This window comes from Pipistrellus kuhlii, unplaced genomic scaffold (genome assembly GCF_014108245.1).
Source record: "Pipistrellus kuhlii isolate mPipKuh1 unplaced genomic scaffold, mPipKuh1.p scaffold_m20_p_21, whole genome shotgun sequence".
Classification (NCBI taxonomy): domain Eukaryota; kingdom Metazoa; phylum Chordata; class Mammalia; order Chiroptera; family Vespertilionidae; genus Pipistrellus; species Pipistrellus kuhlii.
Window position 1 is genome coordinate 3359983 of NW_023425520.1, and position 23570 is coordinate 3383552.

Sequence of the window (23570 nt, forward strand, 5' to 3'; positions counted from 1 at the left end):
CCACGTGGCCAGGGCCCCCTTCCCAGCCGGAGGCCCGCCTGCTCCCTCCACAGGAATGTTGAGCGCTTTGCTGAGTCTGTCCGCACCTTCCCCGACCTTCACTCTTGCCGGCTTTTCTACCCAGGATGCTCTCTTCTTCACGCCCTTAATCTTCATCAAGTCCCTCCCACCTTGAAGGTCCACCTCAAAACCCACCTTCCACAGGAAGCCTTTCTTGGTCCTCCAGTGAGCCCAGAGGTTTCTCCTCTGGCCCCAAGGCCCGGAGTCACCCACCGGTCCATAAGCCCTCCTCTCATGACAGACACCTGTGTCCTTGTCGCCACCCCCTCTGGCCCGTCAGCCCCTCAAGACCAGGGCAGTCCGGAGCCTACAAACGGTGCTCCGTGCTGCTGGCCGGTTGGCCGGCAGCAGAACTGCCAGGAAAGCAGGTTTTGGTGAAGAGAGTGCCCGGGCCCCGATGTGTGGGCGAGTGGGACACAGGCCTGTGGTGAATGACACTTCCTGTGAAGGAAGCCCATGTGGGTGGTAGAACCTTCTCCTGGTACAGAGAGAGCAAGACTCATCCAGGAGACGCTCAAATCTGCCTACCCGTTCCTGTCCCCTAGCCTGGCTCTTCACACAGACACCCACTCTCCACTTTTCCTGATGTTGGCCCCACACCAGCAAGGGGTTGGGGATGCTTGGACATCTTCCCCTGGGGTGGCCTGACTTCTGCAGATCCCGACTCAGATGCTGGGGACCAGAGAGGACACCGCCGCTGGGAAAGGGGTATGAATCACCAATAGTAGGGCTCCTTCCCCTCCCTGCCCTCACATCCCCCCAACCCCCACCCCAGGCTGTGGCTGTCTGGTCCCCGGCCCACAGCACTCGCCACACAAAAACACCTTGGAAATGTTTAATGCCACAGAGAAGTCCAACGCCTGCAGCGCCCCCTTCGAGCCCGGAGGCCTGTGCAAACCCAGGAATGGAGCGACTTGCTGACATGCTTTTGTCTTCTGTCCTAAATGCCTGAGGTTGACCCCCTTAGACCCAGGAAAGAACAAGGGGAAGTGGGAAAGGGTAGGAGGAGGGTGGGTCTCTTCAGGGCATTCTTCCTGCTTCTGGATCATGACTCATGCAGCAGACCCAGCAGACCCAGCAGACCCAGCAGTCCCAGCAGTCCCAGCAGACCCAGGGAGGGATGAGTCCTGGGGAGGCTCCCGGGACGAGGTGGGCAGGAGGAGTGAGCAGCAGCAGCAGCTGGAAGGGAGGCCTGCCTTCCCCCTCCCACTCCTTCTCTCCAGCCCACCCCCTTCCCCGGTGGTCGCCCACCTCAGAGCTGGCGTTCCGTGGGCTCCAGACTCTCTCTGCCCACCGTCACTTGGGGCCTTTCTTCAGAATGACGTTGTCATACTCGGTCTCCAGCGGCAGGCCAGAAGCAGGGAAGTCCTGCCCCCCGGGGTAGCCGTGCTGGGGGCCGCCGGGGGCTCCGTCGGCTGTGGCCTGCCTCCTCCAGGCCTCACCCTGGGGCTCCTGCGGGCTGTCGTACAGGGACAGGACGGCCACCCCCTCGGGCTCATCGTATATGTGGTCGGATCGTGACGGTGACGGCCGTGGGGGCCGGGGCTCCTCGATGCTGTCGTACAGAGGGTCCCCCCGGGGCGGGGGCGGGACCACCAGGATGCCCCGCAGGGTCTTCCCCAGGTTCCGGGCCACGGCATCGAAGGGCACTGCGTACTCCCCCTCCGGGCGGGGCCGGGCGGTGGGCCCCGGGGTGCTGGGTGAAGGTGGCGGCAGGGAGTCGTGGGGCCGGGAGTACGGGCTCTCGGGCCTGGGCAGCGCTCCGAGGCCTGTGACTGGGGCTGGGGCTGGGGCTGGCTGGGTTGGCGGCCCAGCGGGAGGCACATTCTTCTGGGCGATGATGGCCTCTTCCAGGGCCAAAAAGATCTCATTGCCCTGCCGGGATTCGAACTCAAAGTTGCCCTCTCCAGAGACGCAGCGCCGCCCAGCCTCGAAGGAAAAGGTTACCTGGGGGAGAGGGGAGAGTGGGGAGGGGAGTCGATTGGCTAGGCCAGTGGTCAGCAAACTCATTAGTCCACGGAGCCAAATATCGACAGCACAACGGTTGAAATTTCTTTTGAGAGTCGAAAACCGATGTCTGCGCGTGGGCCACGAAGTTCCAATCGCACTGGACATGCGTGCCCGCAGGTGGTATTTTGTGGAAGAGCCACCCTCAAGGGGCCAAAGAGCCGCATGTGGCTCGAGAGCCGCGGTTTGCCGGCCACTGGGCGAGGCCACGGGTCAGGGCTGCTTCCCCTGGACGGAGCTCCGAGCTCTGAGACTCAAACCCATCAGGTCCAGCCTGCCCCACGGGGACCGGCCAAGCCTCCTGCTCCCTTCCTCCATGTTTCTCCTTCTCTCCCTGCATCCTCCTTCCTCCATCCAAGTGTGGAGCTGGGCACAGCCTTCACCCTCAGTAACGCCTGCCCCTCGGACTGCTCCCCTCTCCCGGCCTCCTTCCAGGCTCCGCCACTCCACCTTCTCTCTCCCCGGCTCCCATCTCTGCCTCTTCTGCTTCCCTCCGCCTCCTCTGGTCCTTCCCATCTCCTCCTTCGGGCCTTTCTCCCCTTTCCTTCCTCCTCCCATGCGTCCTCACAGGGCCCTTTCTGCTCCCTGACAACCTCCCCCACCCTACCCTCCCCCTCCACACCTGCTGCAGATCCACCCCTCCCCCACCCCCACCCCCCAACGAGCCCCCCCTTCACCTTGTCGCGCCCAAAGCGCCGCAGAAACCGGTAGGGCCAGTCGTACACAAGGGCCCGCGGCTCAGGGCCCCCCCACAGCTCCAGGGCCCCCTTTCCTATCCGGAGGGTGTAGGCCCCCCGGAGCCGGCACCTCTCGCTGGCCTCCGTGGGCCTCACGGTCACAGCAAACTCCTTGCAGGGGGCCCCTGGGGAGGAGGGAAGAGAAGGCTGTTAAGGGGGACCCTCTCAGGGGGCAGCCAGCGGTCATACAGGAGTGGCGTTCCCTTCCCATGACCTGCTCCTCGCCAGGTCACACTCCCCCAAATGCCACGTACCGCCCCCCGACCCCAACAGGCACCGTGCCCCAGCCACATGCACCCCAACCTCCTGCCCACATCCTTCCGACCTGTTGCCAGAGCCACAGCCTCATCTTTTCTGTCTCATCTCCCCACCCCACCCCACCCCAATCCCTACTGCCTCAGCTGCAGGTGCACCTGGCCCTCCCCCCCCCTCAGCCCCCTCACCTACTGCCCATGCCACCCACCGTGCCCTCTGCGAGGTGGAGGCTGGTTGCCCCGTATCCTGCCCCTCCTGCCCACACCCACACACACGCACCCTCCCGCCCAGAGGACCAGACTGATGGCAAGAGGCGGGAGGGGGGCCTTGTCAGCAGAAACCTCCCACAGGACCCCTTCCAGCCACAGAGAGAAAGCCTCTTTTATTTTCCAGAAGCTGCCCAGCTCCTAACCACAGAGGGTTCGAGAGCAGCAGCACCTTCCGTGGTCCCCCCAGCCCTGCCCTCTCCACCAGCAGGGCCTGGGTGGGAGGGAGTGGACAGGGTGGGGGGGGGGGCGGGGGAAGGTCTGGCAGTCCAGGCAGCCAGGCTCCCCACCTTGGCCAGGCCCGGAAGCGATGCGGAGAGGCTGACAGGGGACTGGCCACGCTGGGGACAACCACAAGCAGGAAGACAAGACGCGCCTGCTGGCCCACACCTCCTCCAGCCCCGCCCCGCCCCGCCCTGGGCGAGCGAGCAGCAGCCCCTCACCTGTGGTCGTGCTGCTGTACAGCTCATTCTCCTCCATGCAGGGTCCGCCGCCCTGGCCCTCCGGCCCCGGCAGCTCCTTCTGCTGGCCCTGGGGACAGGCCAGCCTCACCATGTCACCAAGCCCCGGCCCAAGCCCGACCTCCAGCCCCAGCTTCCTTTCAGGGCACACTCAGCCTGCTGCCCTGCCTGCGTTCTGGATGGGGGTCGCCCCACCAAAGACCTGCCCTCCAACACCCTGGCCCTGGCTCTCACACCTCCCGCACACCCCGGGCCTCTCCTGCACCCCTGGGCAGCTCACCGGGAAGGCCAGCAGGCAGATGGCCTGCATCCAGGGGCCACGCTCGGCAGTGGGGGCCGCCAGCAGGTACAGGCGCTCCCGGGTCTCCAGGAAGAAGGCGCTGGTGTCCCGGGGGCTGCTGGCCTCCCCGCCGGCCTCCGTCACCCGCAGGCAGTCACTGAGGCGGATCACCCTGCGGGCGGCCTCTCCCCGACGCGGCTTCTCCGGGCCCTCCTGCAGCTCCAGCCGGGCCAGGGCGCAGCCCGACTGGCCGTACAGCATGGCCCCAAACCTGCGCCATTTCTGACCCGGGTGCGTGGCAGGGAGGTGCCCAGAGGAGATGGAGAGATGGTGACCGAAGGGAGTGGAGGGCCCATGGGAAGGGGCTGGGGCAGCAACTTGGGGCGAGAGGTAAAGATCCCAGGAGACCCCGGAGGCAAGCCGCCGGAGGAATCGAGAAGCATTGGAACTTAGAGCCGCCGCAAGCAGCCAAGAAGACGCCCAGATGACAGCAGAGAGAGCCGGAGGCAGAAAAAGCACATGAAGGTGGACTTTGAGGCAGCCAGGCAGGCAAGCCCAGGATATCCACATGGAGGAGGGAAAGCTTGAGTCACTGATGCCCGGGCCCAGGCTGCAGACCAGCATCTCACTCTGTAGAAGGTCTCTCTCCAGGAACTTCAGGTGACCCTCCAGAATCTCCCCACCTCATCTCTTGACAGGATGGACAGAAAGGGAGAGGAGGGGATGGGAGGGAACAGGAGAAGAGAAGAGAGGAGGGGAGAAGAGAGGAGAGGGCATGAGGGGAGAAGAGAGGAGAAGGCAGGAGGGAAGAGAAGAGGAGAGGAGAGGAGAGGAGAGGAGAGGAGAGGAGAGGAGAGGAGAGGAGAGGAGAGGAGAGGAGAGGAGAGGAGAGGAGAGAGGAGACGGGTGCCCTGTGTGGATCAGCTGAGGGAAGAGGACTTCTGCATTTAAGGAAGCCAAAGAAGGAGAAGGTGGTTGGACACCCTGGGGCTCTGCTCAAGCCTAGCACCAGCCAAACCTACCCCATGGGGCAGGGAAAGAAGGAGTCACCACTGCACTCCTGAATGCCCCCTCTGCTGTTTCTTCCATTCCCTCCCAAGGTGTCCCCGCGAGAAGCCACCAGAGCAAGAGAGGGAGCTAGAGTCTTCCTTACCCCTCCCCTCCCCCCAGGAGCAGCATCAGCAAAGAGCACCGTTTGGGGCCTGCTTGGGGAGGCGAGCAGCTGCTGAGGAAGGAGCCCTCCCAAGCCAAGCTCTGGGTCTAACATGGTGATGTGCAGTCCCCCCCTCCCCCACACACACACCTGAAAGGGTTTGGGGACATTGGGCGCACCCCTCTCCTCCCCAGGAACTTCTGGCAACCCCCAGCCCCTCTGCCCAGCCCAGCCCGCCGCCTCCTCCTACCTTTCCAAACGTCTGCTGCTGCTGAAGGTACAGGAAGCCCTGCTTCACCACCACGTCTTCCATCCTCCCACCATGGCGGGCCCTGCCCTGCAGCCTGCGCCTTCCCCTCCCGCCCTCTTTCTCTCCTCTCTGCCCTGTGTGTTCCCCCTTCTCTCAAGTTCATTTCCTCTCTGCCTAGAGTTCTCTGCACTATTCTAGTCTGCCTGATGACGACAGGCTGATAAGCCCTGTGGTTTCTTGCTCTGTGTGTGTTTTTTTCTTTTTGACGAGCGAGTTTCAAGCTCAAGCTTCCTGCATTTTCAGTCAGTGAGAGATAATTTCCACGCAGCCAACTCCAGCTCTCCGGGGAGCCACAACTCGGGTCCCGAAGCTGGAGTGGGAAGTCACCAAAGGAGAGTGGCTGACCCCCGGGAACCAGCTCTGACAGTAAAGCCAGCAGCAGAGGCCCCACACTCAGACTGCTGGTCTGCATGACAGGCTGCAAGAGAACCTAGAAATCAACCAGCCCAACTTCCAGTTTAAAAATGAGAGCGCTGGCCGGGTTGGCTCAGTGGATAGAGCATCAGCCCCACCGACTGAAGAGTCCAGGGTTCAATTGGGGTCTCGAGCTTGATCCCCAGCAGAGGGTGTGCAGGAGGCAGCCAATCAACGGTTCTCTCTCATCAGATGAAGTATGGTAGCACCCCTTCCGCATTTAAAAAAAAAAAATTACTTCACAGTTGCCAAAATATTACCGTACGTGGGTAATATTTTAATCTTGCTGTTTTGGGTTCTGTACTTATTTAAAAGTTATTTTGATTTTCTGAACTTATGTATGCTGTCCCAATACTCCATTGATGATGGTTTGAATATCCCATTGATTGTGATCTCACTGGTCATCGAAGCACATCCTTCTGGGACCCAGGACAGATAATTGAATTTCGGTTGACTCAGTGGTCCTGGAATCAGAAGAGCACAAATTATCCTTTTTTTTAAAAAAATTAATAAATCTTTATTGTTCAGATTATTACAATTGTTTCTCCTTTTTTCCCCCCTATAGCTTCCCTCCACCCAGTCCCCACCTCACCCTCTGTCCTTACCTTCCCCCACCCGCTGTCCTCATCCAGGTGTATGATTTTTGTCCTCTTCTCGTACCCCATACTCAGACACTCCTCTCCCCCTGAGAATTATCAATCCCCTCCCATTTTATGCCCCTGATTCTATTATATTCACCAGTTCACAAATCACCCTAAATTGCCTCAATAGCTACAGATAGTGCATTCTTATTGACTCAGTGGTCCCAGAATCTGGACAGCACAATTATCCCAAATTGCCCCGGTGGTCCCAGATAATGTGTTTCTGTCGGTTCAGTGATTCGTAGATACTTTAGATAACTAACTTGCTCAATTTCAATTCTGTAAAAATGCTCTTTGCCAAACAGGTTCCTCATTTTGGACCCAAAGATATAATCGATTCCTTTATGATATTCTGCCGATATAAGCCAGATGTGGCAAGCGGTTTCGGGGCTGCGAGATTTAGCCCCTCATATGCTGCCAGCCTTTAATAGATGACTCCACAATTTGACTTCTAGAGGCATCCTTTGTAAGATGGGGGTACACTACAACACATTGCCATTTCTCTCTCTCTCTCTCTCTCTCTCTCTCTCTCTCTCTCTCTCTCTCTCTCTCTCCCTCTCTCTCTCTTTCTCTCTCTCCCTTCCTCCCTCCCTCTCCCTTCCTCCCTGAAATCAATAAAAATATATTTTAAAAAAATAAACAAACAAATAAATAAATATAAGGAGACATGTTCAGGAAGGTCTAGGGAACATGTTCAAGGCCACTAAACCAGAACCCAAGCCTCTCAGCTCCATAAGAGCCAAAGCCACACACACCACCAGCCCACCAGGCACATGACAGCTCATCACTTTCACACACGGCTCTTCCTCTCCACGGGAGCACTCCTTCCTGCCCCGAGGACAACACACACTGACACCACCTCCCTGAGGTTCCAGACACATGCACGTCCCCAAACACACCTCGCTCGCTCCTGGGGCACCTCTAAACTGCTGGCGTTACCATCTCTCCAGACTCTGTGAGCATTATAAAGACACTCGAGTTTCATCTTGAGACTGTCATTTAAAGTCACAATACAATCTCTTACATTAAAAAAAAAAATTTACTTCTCAGTTGCCAAAATTCCCAGAGACACACACTGTTAGCGGCCTCACTGCCCAGCTCTGGAAGAAGGAAGGGCAAGTATAATAGGAACGCACTTGCTTGCAACTCTCCTCCTGAGGTCACGGGGCTGTGGGGGCAGAGGAGGAAGTTCTGGGGCTTCTGATCTTTCATCCAACGGTCCTTTAACTGCTGTCCCCTAAGTGGCACCACACTCCATGCAAGAAGGTAGATACATTCTTTAGGGAAATCTAAGCTTCCTAGAGAATGTTAAACTCACAGCCAGAAGGCTTTAAGAAGCAATCTGATGGAGGACTGATGCAGAAATGTTGGGTGAAATGGGAGAATTAGACCAGCATTCTTGTGGTAACCCCATAATGGGGGCTATGTAACTGGGCCATTTCCTCTACCACCTGCAGTTCAATTGCCTTGGGAAGGAGAGCAGAGCAGGACACACCCCAGGCTTTCTGCTCACACCCGGTGTGCTTTATCAAAACAGTGTTAGCCCTAGCCAGTGGATAGAGCGTCAGCCCATGGACTGAAAGGCCCCAGGTTTGATTCCCTTAAAGGGCACATATCCTGGTTGCAGGTTTGAATTCCAGCCCCAGTTCAGGGCTCATGCAGGAAGCAACCAATCGATGTGTCTCTCTCACATCCACAGTTCTCTCTCTGTCTCTCCCTCTCCTTTCCACTCTCTCTAAAAATCAATGGAAAAATGTCCTCAGGTAAGAATTAAAAATAAACAAATGAAACAGCTTTAAAAGATGGCTGTTGTGAGCTCTTGGAGGAGAGGACTGAGTTGCATAAAGCTCCTGGCACTCGGGCCTGCTGCCTGGGCTCCAACAGGTTGACCCAGAGACCAGAGGAGAACCAAGGATGCTGGTATGGGGAAAGGTCCCGGGGACGGCTCTCCGGTTCCTAAGGAGAGATATTCCCTGAGAGCTGTGTGGTCAGTGGCCAACATCAGCATCTCATACAGAGTGAGAAGGGCTTTCAGGGCCATCCCAGAGGCTGGCAGAGCAGTGCCTTTCAAACGTATGTGCAGATCTTGTTCAAAGTCCATGTTCTGATACAGGCGTGGAGTGAGAGCTGAGATCCTGCTGCTGTTGCTGCTGCTGCGTGGACCAGACCCCACTGTGAGTAGCAAGACAATAGATTTCACACACACACACACACACACACACACACACACACACACACCCTGATGCCTTCCCCTACCGGACACTTTCCACTTGGAACCACAGGGGGGCACCCGAGCGCACCAGACAACTGGAAAGCTGTTTAAACCCGGAGCCCCTAGGTATTCCAGACACCCCTATGCCCTCCCTTGACGGTGGCAGCTGGAGAAATTTGCTTCCTGTTGCTGTTGTCTGCAGAAGACAGGCCAGCAGGAGTGTCCTAAGAGCGACCCCCCTCAAGGCACTTCCCAGTGACCTTGGCAGGATGGACCCTGCATAGAAGTACTAACCCCAATACCTTCTGACCAGCCATAGGTGAATCCAGGTACCAGTGACAAAAAGAGCAACCACTATAAAGGGTCCCCGTGTTTATCCAGAGGCACAGGTGAGGTGCAGGGTGCCCCTGGCTTCTCTTTTTGCTTTATAGTCTAGGAAGGGACACCCCTCACCTCCTTGCCCCATTGGTTCCTGATTGGGGGGAAGGGGGGTAGACAATTCAAGTCTTGAGTTTCATTGTTATAGCCCTCGCTCTTTTTCCATTAAATATATCATGTGGTGTGCTTTATCAAAATAGCTTTCAAAGATGGCTTGGAAGTGGCTCTCACTACTAAGTAAAAATAGAACCCAATTGAGAGAGAGTGGAGAGAGGAGAGGAAGAGAAAAAGAAGAGAGAGAGAGAGAGAGAGAGCGCGAGAAAGAACAGTGCAGAAACTCTGAGAGGAAGGGCTTACAACATAATTATACTCCTTCATATTGACATAACACTTCAAATTCTTTATGTTCTCCTATGAGCTCCAAACTCCCCTAGAATAAGACGGAGCTATAAAGAAATTAATTAACTCAAAATTTAGTTACTAAGCATCTACTCTGTACAGAGGTACTAGGGACACAACATAAACAGGACAGATAGAATCTTTGTTTTCATTGTGGTTACTTTTTAGTTGAGACCCTGCCAATGAAAAGTGTAAATATGTAAGTAAATAGGCTTGGATAGACAGTGACAATGTTATAAGTATGATGGAGATGGGGTCACAGAGCAACTTTCAATAGAGTGATGAGAAAAGCCTCTCTGAGCATATTTTTTCCCCACTGATTTTTAGAGAGAGTGGATGGGAGGGAGGGAGAGAAAGAGAGAAAGAGGGAGAAAGAGAAATATCAGTTTGAAAGACATGTTTCTGGCCCACAGGAAGCTATTACTTCTCCCCCAGGATTGGTTGCCTCCACTATGTGCCCTGGCTGCACCCTGACCGGGGATTGAATCTGCAGCCCAGGTATGTGCCCTTGACAGGGAACCTGCAGCCCTTCGGTGCATGGGTTGATGATCTAACCACTGAGCACGCCGGCCAGGGCCCCATGTTCCGTTTCTATCCCTGGAACTCTCCTGTATGTGGGGTCTCTGACTCTCCCATGTATGTGGGGTTCGAATACATATGCATGTATTAAATTTGGTTATTTTTTATCTTGCAAAAAAAAAAATGTCAATGGTATAAGGGCAACAGCCACTTAAAAATCTGAGAAAAAAATATTTCAGGCAGAAGTTACTTCAAGTGCAAAGACCCTAAAGCAGGAACACCTGTGTGAGAGATATCTTAAGAAGGCCAGAGCATTGCGAACAAGAGGTGGCACAGAGGAGATGAGGTCAGATCACATGGCATCATGGCCTGCAGCCAAGATTTGGAATGTATTCTAAATGCACTGAGAGACTACTTAAGGATTTTTTAAGCAGGAGAGTAAATGGTCTGATTTCATGATTTTAAAAGAATGTCCTGAAGCAATAAGCCACTATGGAAAGAGATTCCTAATTAGTTTCTCTGCTTCCTATCTTGATTTCTGGATAAGCTACTATCCTGATCTCTGGATAAGCCACTTTCCATAGTGGCTTATCCAGAAATCAAGATAGGAAGCAGAGAAACTAATTCGGAATCTCTTCCCAGAGCCCAGGGGAAATGTGATGGGGGCCTAGATAAGGTGAGAGCTTCGGAGATGAAAGAAGTAGCCAGATGTGAGTACGTATTAGATGAAGACTCAACAGGACTTCCAAGTGTGGGGACTGTTGAGACACCAGCCATCAAGGTAACTCCTGGGTTTTTAGTTTGAGCAACTGGGTGGATGGTGGTACCATTTACGGAGATGGGGAAGGTAAGAGAAACCACTGTGCAGGAAGGGTGTGGTGGGAGATGGGTTTGGGTCTGACCCACAGGGAGCTGTTAGTTCCACCCAGTCAGACAGGTGGAGTATTGGGAGACTCCTATTGAAACTGTGACTCCAAGAACATACGAAGACAGCTGTGATGCCAAGGTCTGGAAGCATCTGTCCAACCACCCCTCCTCTCTGCACTCAGGGAGTTTCCAACACTGTAAAGTGGCTGGAAAAGGAACAAACTACATCTCATGGGGCAACAGGAAAAAAAAAAAAAAAAAGAAAAAAAAAAAAAAAAGCTCTGCAGGCTTAACCTTTTCTGAGTGAATCTAATTGGCAGAGTCTAGAGTCTATCTTGCAAATAGAACCAGAGCGGCAAGGAAGTCTGGGTAATGTAGTTTTTAGCCCCACTCCCAGCCCCACCCCCGGCAAACCAGGAAGACACACTAGGAGGAGGACGAAGACTGAAAAGAGCGCTTAGCACCAACCAATCCAACTCTATCCAAAACAGAAAGTGATTTTCACTACCATCATCGTTTCCATCGCACATGGTAGCCCCCAGTCAGTACGAACTCCCCAAACAACCAACACTCTCGGGATGCAGCTAAAATCTAACCTGGGGCCCTTGATTGGAAGACGGCATCCAATGGGAAGCAGGAGCCGGCAGTATCTAACCGGATAATTCCTAGTGGGAAAGATTGGAATTGGCCTCGGCAGGCAGGAACTGACCTGATCTGACCCAGCAGGATGGCTCTCCCACTCTGACTGAGCCCAGAGGTCCTAAAAACCCCTTGATCTCCCTCCAACCCCACTTCCCCAGCGTCTGGCCCTCCTCAGGAGGCAGGCAGCCTGGAGTATTGATTAAGATAACAATCTACTTGGGAAGATTGGGACTGTGCCTTCTGCAGGTTTCTATCATCGCCACGATTTGGCGGCTATTTCCAAATCGTGAATGTTTATGGAAGAGAGAAGGAATAGAAATGAAAACAAGATCACTCTTTGGGTTGCTGGTAAAACCCACGACCAGAGAGGAAGGGTCCTTGTCGACTGGAGCAGGAAGCTGGGAAGACGCAAACAAACTCGGCCGCGGGCTTGGAAAGTCGGGAAGATCGCAGGCATCCCACGTGGGGTCATGCGCGGGGGGTGGGGGGGGCGCAGAGGCAGAGCCCCTCGGGGATGCAGTGTCACAGGCGGGGACCAGGGCAGATCCCCCCTCGGGGATGCAGTGTCACAGGCGGGGACCAGGGCAGATCCCCCCTCGGGGATGCAGTGTCCCAGGCTGGGGCCAAGCCAGACCCCCTCGGGGATGCAGTGTCACAGGCGGGGACCAGGGCAGACCCCCCTCGGGGATGCAGTGTCACAGGCGGGGGAGGGGGGGACCAGGGGCGTCCGGGGGCAAGACAAGAGGAAGCTCTGCCAGAGAGGAGTCCGCCAGGTGCGGGGGTCCGGGCGCGGAGAGGTCCCGGCCTCCCCAAGGACGCTCACCGAGCTCAGGCAGCGCCAGCTCCCGCTCCAGCGCCCGCCGCCGGCCCGAGCGTGCGGCCCCTTTAAACCCATGTAAACAAAGCTTTGTTCCCGGCCCCCTCCCTCCGCGCGCCGGGCCCGCCCCGCCCCCCCCCCCAACCCCCGCCCCCGACGGCTCCTGCCGCTGACGTTGCCCCCGCCTCTACGGCGTCCCGGCGGCGCTGCGCATTCTCCAACCCCCGGCCTGCCGCCGGGGCCTGCGCAGCCCGGCCGCGCTACGCAACCGGCGTAGCGACGGGCCCCAGCGCGCAGGCGCAGCGGCGACGGCGGCGGCGGCAGCGGCGGCGGCGGCCGGGCCGAGGTGCGCGCTGGGGGGGAGGGGGCCGGAGAGGAGCATGAATGGAGCAAAATGGCGGATCATGTGCAGGTGAGAGGAGCGGCGGGGGAGGGGGCGGCCGCGCAGCGTGGAGAGAGGGCGCACGCGGCCCCCGCGGCCCTCCTGGCCGGGGGCTCCCCGGGCCCGCGCCGTCGCCGTCCGGATCCCCGAGCCGCCGCCGCCCGGCCGAGCTCCGGGCCTTTCCCGCCTCCGGGCCGGGGGCCTCCTCCATCCCCTCCCACCCGGTCCCACGCCTCGGGCTCGGGGCTGCGGGTGCGGGGATCCGCCACCCTGGCGTGAACAGCCGATCGCGCTCCGCAGTCCCTGTCTTCCCGCCGGGGGAGGCCTCCCGCGGGTCCGCGGCGGCGCCCCCGGGACACGGGACGGAGGGAGACCCCCCCCCCCCCGCCGCCTCTGCCCTGCGGGGACTTCCCCATCACACCCGCCGGCCCGAAACCGATCACAAAAAGAGAGCCTCGCTCTGCCCGGTCTTCCCGCCGCCCTCCTCCTCCTGCCCCCCAATACGAGAGACCCCCTTCCGGCCTCCCTCCCACGGATGCGCCCTCCACTCCCACGCTCCTGATCACACAGCTACCAGGCCCAGCTCCCCGGTCCTCCAACATGGGTGCTCCAGGCAGGCCCGCCCTACCCCCGGCGCCCCTGTCTCCACAGGGAGGAAGCTGAGTGCCCACACCTCCCGAGAAACGCAGGGTGGAGGGGGGTGTGTCAGTCTTGAGAGGTGCTCTGTCGGGTTTAGAGGCTGCTGTGGAGGGTCTTGATCCGGTTCAGGAGCTGCCAGAGGCTTGCATGTTGTGGGCCCAGGCCCCTCTCCACAGACAGGGCACAGGCCCTAGGAAAGGACAGCCCGGACCAGACCTGGAGGAGTTCAGGCTTATTTCTTGCAAACTCCGTAAAGTTGTTTTTTTTTTTCTTCCAATCTGTGCCTTAGATCTGGTATTTTTATGACAGTTATGGACACCAGTCAATGATCAGAAGCCTTCAGATATTTTTCTAGGTTACCAACCACCCAGGTTTTGTGTCATATGATTCTCAGGCTGAAGTCTTGGGCATCTCTTTGGATATGTGTTTATGGAAGATTTAAGTGTCACAAAACGTTAATAATGAAAAAGTAATATTTGATTTGTTTTCTAGTTTTGTCAGTGTCACAGTCAAACTTCTTTAGAGTGGCTGTTAGCAACTGCTTATTGTAATTGGGTTTTTTAATTCTTTCGTTTGTTTTTTTAATCCTCACCTGAGGATATTTTTCTTTTGCCTTTTAGAGAGAGAGTGGAAGAGAGGGGTGGAGGGAGAGCATAATCCACGCAGATTTATTGTGCATTTTATATAGAGTATTCCTCAAGTAAAAAGAGATAGTCTTACTCTAATGTCATGTCTACAGGAAGCTAGAGCAGTGTGACTTATACCCGTGTCTTTGATTGGGAGAGAGCGACTAAATTTTCAGATCACTGATCAGTAGACTAAATCTTTTGGAATCTGAGGGACTGGTTTTTAGGACAGAGTTACATCAAAAACTGTACAGATGGGAGACCACAAGATTTGTGTTTTAAAGCAAGTGTTATGGCCTAATTAAGAAGTAGCAGAAAAAACAATACAAAGTGATGATAATGTGTAGAACCTTGAGTTTTATAGCAGCCATTTCTAAGCGTGAAAGATTTTATGTGATTTAAAAAAAAAAAAAAATTCTGCTATCCTGAAAGAGTAGATAAGCAAGAAACACTTCTGTCATTCTGAAAGAACAAACGAAAGCACTGAGCTGATAGGACATTTACTTAGGTAAGGCTGAGTGAGCCAGAGGCCCTTGACTTTGGTTCTGCTGCTCTTATCTACTGTAGGTGAGTGGGTGCAGGGTGGGAATGGTGTCCTTGAGCATTTCAGAGCGGGCTTTGAATTGGCTAGCCTCTCCGGGTGAGACTGTCCAAAGGGGAATTCAGAGAGAGTCCGTGTACTTTTATGACTATACATCTGCAAAGAAGTATCTCTCAATGTGGTCTCTCCCATATTTTGAACCAAAAAGTGGTCGTTCCTCACCAGAGGAAAGTCAAGGCGCATCAAAGCAACCTTCTTAGTGTTATTATTTTTTAAATTGATATTTAGAGAGAGAAACATCAATCTGTTGCCTCCCACATCCATCCCCAGGGGATCAAGCCTGAAACCTGGGTATGTGCCCTGACCGGGAATTGAACCCACCCACCTTTAAGATTAAGGGATGGCGCTCCAACCAACTGAGCCACACTGGCTAGGGCCCAATTTTCCTAGCATTTTTGCCTTAAAGGAAGGTCTACCTTATTTTTAGAAATATGATGTTATTCTTTCACCCACCCCAAAAGGAACTTATTATACTTTCAAAAGAAAGAGGAGTGTCAGTGCTTTATTGTGCTTTTATTGCTGTTGTTGTTAATCCTCACCAAGGATATTGTGTGGAAAGGAGGGGGGGACAAAAAGAAAGAAATCCCAATGGGAGAGAGAAATGATTGGTTGCCTCCCCCCCACACACACCCTGACCAGGATAGGGATTGAGCCTTAGAGCTGAGGTATGTGCTCTTGACCGAAATTGAACCCGAGACCCTTCAGTCCTCGGGCTGATGCTCTAACCTAGGGGTGTCGAACTCAATCAGAGAAGGGGCCAAAATCTATCAATAAAATCCAGCCTAAATCGCGGGCCGAATGGTTTACTGAACAGTCATAAACTGTCATTGTGATGGAAACGCAGCGGAGTGCAGTGATGACAGCGTGGTGCGGGCCACATTGCAAGGCCTGGCGGGACGGATTTGGCCCGCGGGCCTTGTGTTTGACACATGTGCTCTAACCACTGAGAAAACTGGCCAGGGCTTTATTTTACTTTTAAGAGCTGTAGTACATTACTCATTTATTAAATGAGTGATCCTTATATCAATAGGATACGTTCATGAGAGAATTTTTTTCTCTTTAAAGAAAATGGGGCATATTGCTTTCTTTTGTTAGATCACTAAATTTTAGTATTGGATACTCACAGACTTTAACATGGTACTTTAACGCTGTAGCAGAAAACCTTAAGAAAAAGATAACACTTTCCTTGTTTGGGATGAGTAAACAAATGGAAGGACTAGAGACACATATGAAGTGCATTGAGAGAAACACTTTTCTCAAAACACTGTTCAAACAGTAATAAAAAGGTGTCTGTTACAAATTCAAGACAGTGATTATTTGCAAGTTCAATATATAGGAGCAAATAGTTGATTCATTATCTACTACTTTTTTGAACCACCAGGGTGAGCAGTTTCTCAGTTTTGGGTTTTATTTTTTTAATTAACACTAAGCAAGTGTCATATGATTCTCAGGCTGAAGTCTTGGGCATCTCTTTGGATATGTGTTTATGGAAGATTTAAGTGTCACAAAACGTTAATAATGAAAAAGTAATATTTGATTTGTTTTCTAGTTTTGTCAGTGTCACAGTCAAACTTCTTTAGAGTGGCTGTTAGCAACTGCTTATTGTAATTGGGTTTTTTAATTCTTTCGTTTGTTTTTTTAATCCTCACCTGAGGATATTTTTCTTTTGCCTTTTAGAGAGAGAGTGGAAGAGAGGGGTGGAGGGAGAAACATCAGGGTTGCTTCTTGTATAAGCCTGACCTGGGCCAGGGATCGAACCTGCAACCCAAGTAGGTGCCCTTGACCAGGAATCAAACCCAAGACCCTATGGTATGTAGGCCAGCACTCTAACCACTGAGCAATACCAGCCAGGGTGCAATGTTTTGGTTTTGTTTTTTTAACATATTTTTATTGATTTCAGAGAGGAAGGGAGGAGAGAGATAAAAACATCAATGGTGACAGAGAATCATTGATTGTCTGCCTCCTGCATGCTCTACATTGGGGATTGAGCATGAAACCCTGCATGTGCCATGACCAGGAATCGAACCATAACCTCCTGGTTCATAGGTCAAGCTCAACCCTTGAGCCATGCCAGCTGGTCAGGGCACGGTTTTTTTATTCTTGGTCTTGGATTATATCTAACACCCACCTAGAAGACAGAAGGTATGGAGCACTTACTGTAAAAACAACAAACTTCATTTGTATTTATCTTCATAAAACAAATGCCCCTCCTTTTTAAAAAAAAAAAAATTATGAAGTTAGATGAAGGTAATGAGGATTCTATTAATATGTCTTTGCTGGCCAGTTATTGCATGCACAAAGATGAAGATAACTCTTAGGGAACAGTGGTAATGAAAAAGATTAAGAAGGATAAAAAAGCTTTAATAGTGCTAGCTGGGCATCAGGATCTTGAGGAAAAGTATGAATGTATGGCATTATAATTATATATCAAATACTTATTTAATATATATATATAATATTTGTAATTGTACTAACTGTAACATAAAAATGTAAATGAAGGATAATTCTGGGGTTTTGTTGTTATGCAACGTCTTACACAGAATCTTAAATTATTACTGGGCTCTGCATTATGACTATGTAATAACAGAAAATACTATTTTCAAATAATCATACTTTTTTTTAAATTTAATGTGAAGTAATTAAACATTGACCACCAGTGTAACCCTAGAGAACCATGAAGAATCGTTACAACTGGCAGGTTAAAATTTAACAGAGTGCAAAAATTCAGCCTGATTGTAGCAAAATTAATTGTTGTTTTTACAGCTTATAAAAATATGCAAAGAAATGATAGCAGCTGTGGAAGTCCATTTTGAGAAGGTTTCTGTACAACTTTTGAAAATTTTAAATTGGAAAAAAAAAAAGGTAACTTTTGTGATTCCCACCACTACCAGTTAAACTAATACCAGGATGCTCAATGTCTACAACGCCCTTTGCTGTGCTGGGCACTGCAGAGGACTCAGAGCTGAGAAAAGACAGGAGCCAGCCTGCTGAAGCGTCAATTCTGGTGCTGTCTTTGAGCAGATTCAGAAGACAAACATATAAGAATTAATACAGTGATTTCAAAGCATGCTACATTTGTGTTGTATGATTGTGGAATCGCTACATTTATACAGATAATATGTTTACATTTACTTGGAACTCTGAGTTTAGTATATTTCCTCTTGTGAGAAAAATACTTTGGAAAAGTTAAGGGATGTATAATATATTGCATATGGTACCATTCAAACACTTATGCAGTAAAACACAAAACATTATTCTAACAGAATCTCTAATTTAGATGGAGGTAGGAGAAAGATGCATTGAGAAATTCCTTGTTCTATATTTTATATAGAAATTAACTCCCATTGATCCAGAAATGAATGTTCAGAATAACATTTATAAATAACAGCTGTATTTTCTTTTTTCTCTGTTGGGTTTTGAAAGCAACAGTGCACCGCAGCCTTTTAAGAAGCGAAAGTTGCCAATTTAAATTAATAAGCTACTGTCTTTGTAGGTACAATTCCTAAGGCTACTTCAATATATGTTAAAGAGGATAGTGTTTACATCTTTTAAAAAATTTTTAACACCAAGCATATATTATCTCACAGATTTTCTGTCAGGAGTCTGAGAGGGGCTTATCTTGAGGGTTCTAGTTCATGGTGTTTCATTTGTAGGCAGGCTCTCAGCTGGCGCTGCAATCAACCTCAAGGCTTGACAGGATGGAGAATCTGCTTCCACGCTTACCCGCGGTCATTGGCAGGCCTCGGTTACTTGCAGGCTTTTGGACTAAGGGCCTCAGTGCCTCACTGGCTGTTGCCCAGATGTTTCAGGTCTTCACCTCGTGGGCTTTAATTTTGAAGGACAAGTGCTGTTGTTTTTTAATTAATTTCAAAGAGAGGAAAGGAGAGAGAGAGAGAGGGATAGGTACATCAGTGATGACAGAATCATTGATCAGCTGCCTCCTGCAAACCCCCTACCCTAACCCTAACCCACAACCTGGGAATTTGCTCTGACCTACTGGTTCATGGCAATGCTCAACCATAGAGCCACACTGGCCATACTGAAAACTCTTTTATAACCATGTCCAAATCATTATCAGTGCCTCACAAGTCCCCCTCAACAACTAATTGTACACTCTATTAAGGGTAACTACTATCCTGTCATTTGATTTTTTTTTTACATTTTATTTTATTGATTTTTTTTTTACAGAGGAAGGGAGAGGTACAGAGAGTTAGAAACATGTATGAGAGAGAAACATTTATCAGTTGCCTCCTGCACACTCCCCATTAGGGATGTGCCCACAACCAAGGCACATGCCCTATGACCAGAATCGAACTTGGGACCTTTCAGTTCGCAGGCCGACACTGTATCCACTGAGCCAAACTGGTTTCGCCCTGTCATTTGATTTTTAATATGCTAGAAGTCAAGCTGAGTAATGCTTGAACTTGAACATGAGAGTTTGAACTTCAAAGCCAGGAAGAAGCAATATAGGGCAGTGATTCTTCAACTACCTGTATTAGGGAAGTTTTGCAGGGTGTTTAGAATGTGATAGAAGCTATGTGCTTTCCAGGGAGGAAAAGTATCTACAAAAAAATTTCCTTACAGTTTCAGACCATTCATGGACTTTTAAAAAATATATATTTTATTGATTTTTTTAGAGAGAGGAAGAGAGAGGGATAGAGAATTAGAAACATTCATGAGAAACATCAATCAGCTGCCTCTTGCACACCGCCTACTCCGTGTAGGGGATGTGCCTGCAACCAAGGTACATGCCCTTGACCGGAATTAAACCCGGGACCTTTCAGTCCACAGCCAAATTGGTTTCAGCCCATTCATGGACTTTAGAATTAGAGTTTATAAATATACTACTTTTTAGATAAAAAATGCTCACTACATTTTATTCAGAAACTGATTTACCAGTGTTTCTCTTTTGACCTATAGGAAAGGCTAGTTGAGGGTCACAATATGTATTCCTGGACAGTTACATGTAGACTGATTTTTTTAAAATTTATCTTTATTGTTGAAAGTATTACATATGTCCCCTTTAATTTTCCCATTGACCCCCCTTCACCCTGCACCTGTCATAGCCTCAGGCTGAATTTTTAAAGATTGAATTCTTGGGGATGATAGTGACTATTAAGCATTTACCAATGTCCTGTTCTTGGTGTTAATGCTGACACACTGAAGGAAGCATAATATGTGATGTCCTATTTTCAGAAGCTTTGCCTTTTAGTTGGGAAGATGATAATAAGCCTGGGTTATTGAGTTGTGGATTTACAATGAGATTATGGTTTTGTCAACATGTTCCCGAATGAGGAGACTATTACTCCCATCTCCCCTGACTTCCCCACCCCGCCCATTCCAATGCCTCTGAGCTCCTGCCTCACATATATAGTGACTCACAGTAGCAGGGAATTCTTAGTGGAATGAGATTGGTACTCAAGAAGCATATCAAAATCTTGGGGAAAGGAGGGCAATTAGCAAAAACTGGGTCCTATGTCCAATATTTGCATCCCTGGCTCTTTACCCTTTGTACACATTCATGTATGTACACACATGCACATACACATATGCACAACACACACACCCTGCCATAAATGGAAAGGATGTGTTTGAGAGGAGGCAGAGTTGGAAACTTCATTTATTGGACTTTTAGTTGTTTACCACATTAATGCTCATAGCAATTCTAGAAGGCTGGTGTTACTGAGATAATAGTAATGAAATTTTCCTTGAAGTAGGCTGATGAAAGGACCTTATGTCTCTCGAAGACCGGAGAACTGTTGGAAGATTTAGGTGATGACTGTGGTGGTGGTTATTGTAAAGTCTCTGGCATGGGATTTGGTTGGGGGTAAGGGAAAGGGGTATAATTAACATTTGTTGAGCACATGTTAGCCAGGCAACATCTAAAACCCTTTCATATGTGTTATGCCATTTCATTGGATAATTCATTTAGTCTATGAGCTGGATTAGGTGACCTGGTAAATACTTTATATTCCAAGATTCTGGTTGGGATTTCCGGTTGTTACCTCCCAGATAAACCACTGTGTTCTCAATTAATATGTACCTTTTTATAAATGTTTCTAAAATATTTATGTTCATACTAATATTTCTGTTTTATCTGTTAAATATGCCTTCCTCTACCACACCTATAAGCAGTGAAAGACTTTTCTTATGGAACAAGAAATTGACATTAGTCACATATTGATGTTAGTATACTGAAAAATGATTCTCCACTTAAAAATCCCAGGAAAACAGTCAAAATTCATTCTTTTGCATACCTCTGAAGACAACTAACTTCATGAAATAGCCCTTTTGTGTTGTTTCAGGAAGTTGTGATCTTATAGCTCTGATGGCCTTCTAATTTTTTAAATGTTCAAACTAGTGGTGGACACAAATGCTGATTTCATCTATAATTTGTATGATAAATTACATTTAAAGTGTGTAGTCTTGGAAAGAATCAAGATATGCTAGACATTGCCTTAAAGTTGAAGTCAATTGCATGGTTAAAAGGGGTGTATTCAAGACTGAAAGGAAAAGCAGGAGGTTTTTTGTTTGTTCATTTGTGTGTTTTTTTCCGGATTTTTGTCCAATTCTATTTAGAATTGCTTGCAAAGTTTTAAAAGTATGTGTCATAAATTTGGCAAAAATAATTTCAAAGCTCAGTTTTTTAACCTTATTCTACTCCACTGACTCCTGAATTTTGGTATGTTCTTTCTGTCTTCCAAAAAGACATTGTTTAAAGTCATGCATGAAATTTAATTTGGCTATAGGAACCTGTAACATATAGTTTGCTCTGAAAAGAATCTGGGTCTCTGGCCAGGTGGCTCAGTTGGTTAGAGCATCCTCCCGAACACCAAAAAGGTTGTGGTTTTGATTTCCGGTCAGGGTACATACCTAATTGTGGGTTCAATCCCAGCTTTGATCCCTGGTTGGGGCACAAATGGGAGGTGATCAATTGATTTTTCTCTCACATTGATATTTCTCTCTCACCCTGCCATGTCTTCGAGTCTCCCCCCGGTCCCCCCCGCACCTCCCCCCAAAAAATCAATAAGCATACCCTTGGGTGAGGGTAGAAAAAAAAAGAAGACGATGACTCTGGGAAGCCAGACATGCATTTCACATATCTCTTCTTGGTTAAAAAAAACACACACACACACAAAAAGTCATTTCCATTTTCCCAATGTATAGCCACAAATTATTTGGAATATTATTTGTTATATTAAAAAAGAAAGAATATTGTTTTGTGTTAGTAGATTATTATTTTTTATTTTTTTTTATCAGCAACCCTGAGGAATCCTGTAGGGTTTTATCAAAAACTAGTCTAGTGCATACCCAAGAATTGAGAGGAATAATTAAAACTACTGGAAAATGGGACCTTGTTTACTCTTAATATTTTGACCTCTTGTTCCACAGCTGAGCAAATTTCATCAAGCCTTCATAAGACCTATAACAAAGTTATTAAACAAATTGAACCTGAGCAGCAGGGTGTATTTAAAATAAGGACATTATTCCAAATGTGTTATAAATGATAACTTGGTTTAATATAAAGGATTAGTTATTAACTAGAGGCCCAGTGCATGAAATTCATGCACAGGGTGGGAGTGGGGATCGGACTTCCCTCTCACAGTCCTGGACAGCTGGCTCCTAATCGCTCACATGCCTACCTGCCTGGTTGCCCCTAACTGTTCCTCCCTACCACTGGCCTGGTTACTCTAACTGCCCCCCTCTGACGGCCTGGTCACCCCTAACTACTACCTCCCCCTCAGGGCTGGCATGGTCTCCCACACAGCCTGCTTGTTCAGTTGTTTGGTCCCTCATTAACCCCCCTGCCAGCCTGATTGTTGGCAGCCATCTTGTAAGGGCATGAGAGTTAATTTGCATATTACCTCTTTATTATATAGGATTCTTGGGATTCTATATTGTAGTCTAACTTAAAATCCATATTCCAAATGCAGAGATTACAATGTTACGAACAGGACAGGTTTCAGTCTATGGAATTCCTAGAGCCTGTGTATTCCAAGCTGTGATTTAAGTTCTGTCACTGTGTGCTGGAAGTCCCAGAGGCACACTTCGCATCACCAATGAGAGTCTGAGACTTCAGATCAGATTCTAGTTTATCCCTCCGTACCCAGCTCTTCACATTTGAGAGTCAATTCATAGGGATTGTAGGCTAACTGATGCCAGTGGAGTTATCTTTGTGTGTACAGTAAACTGCATCTATTTAAAGCGTACAGGTGGACAGATATACACCTGTGACTCCTTCACAACTATCAAAGTAGAGAACATTTTCTCCTGATTTCCGTCTGTACCTCTCTCAGCCCCAAGCAACCCCCATATGCTTTCTGTCACTGTAAATTAGTTTTCATGGAGTTTTAGAAAATGGATTTACTTTGTATTTTTATTTTTAATATGTTTTATTGATTTTTTTTACAGAGAGGAAGGGAGAGGAATAGAGAGAAACATCGATGAGAGAGAAACATCGACCAGCTGCCTCCTGCACACTCCCTCCTGGGGACGTGCCCACAATCAAGTTATATGCCCTTGACCAGAATCGAACCTGGGACCCTTCAGTCCACAGGCTGACGCTCTATCCACTGAGCCAAACTGTTTAGGACTACTGTGTATTCTTGTTTTTTACTACTTTTACTCAATGTAATGATTTTGGGAATCATTCAGTTTGTTGCATAGTTATTTTTCTATTGCTGAGTAGTAGTATTCCACTGTATGAATGTATCACATTTTATATATCTATTCACCCTTGGAGGATATTTGAAAGAATTAATAAAGGGACTGTTAATATTCATATGCAAGTCTTTGGATATGAATTTTAGCTTCTCTTGAGTTAAGTAGAAGTAGAATAACTGAGTTCTAGGGTATGTTTAACTTTTTAAAGAAACTGTCAATTTTCCAAAGTGATTGGACCAT

General features: G+C 49.5%; 2 protein-coding genes across 3 annotated transcripts in view; one reads left to right on the forward strand and one right to left on the reverse strand.

Moving 5' to 3' along the window:
• Positions 1-881: 881 nt before the first annotated feature.
• On the reverse strand, positions 882-6073 carry DOK2 (docking protein 2). The gene is made up of 5 exons (XM_036450402.2): positions 5470-6073; positions 4067-4348; positions 3769-3856; positions 2745-2929; positions 882-2007 (listed from the first exon to the last, which is right to left on the reverse strand). The coding sequence occupies exons 1-5, from the start codon at positions 5530-5532 to the stop codon at positions 1357-1359; spliced, it is 1269 nt and encodes a 422-aa protein (XP_036306295.1). The 5' UTR covers positions 5533-6073; the 3' UTR covers positions 882-1356.
• A 6603-nt stretch (positions 6074-12676) lies between these two features.
• XPO7 (exportin 7) overlaps positions 12677-23570 on the forward strand; it is an 88212-nt gene continuing 77318 nt past the window's right edge. For both annotated transcript variants that reach the window (XM_036450099.2, XM_036450101.2), the window contains exon 1: positions 12677-12830. In XM_036450099.2, coding sequence (XP_036305992.1) covers positions 12813-12830 — 18 coding nt within the window. In that variant the 5' untranslated portion in view covers positions 12677-12812. The remainder of the gene's footprint in view (positions 12831-23570) is intronic.

Bases quoted from the DNA above. Each gene is read 5' to 3' on its own strand.
- DOK2 (XM_036450402.2), bottom strand. From the start codon at position 5,532: ATGGAAGACGTGGTGGTGAAGCAGGGCTTCCTGTACCTTCAGCAGCAG. The intron at 4,349-5,469 runs GTAGGAGGAGGC...CACCCGGGTCAG, and splicing joins AGCAGCAGACGTTTGGAAAG to AAATGGCGCAGGTTTGGGGC. The intron at 2,930-3,768 runs GTGAGGGGCTGC...CCTCCTCCCCAG, and splicing joins GTACAGCAGCACGACCACAG to GGGCCCCCTGCAAGGAGTTT.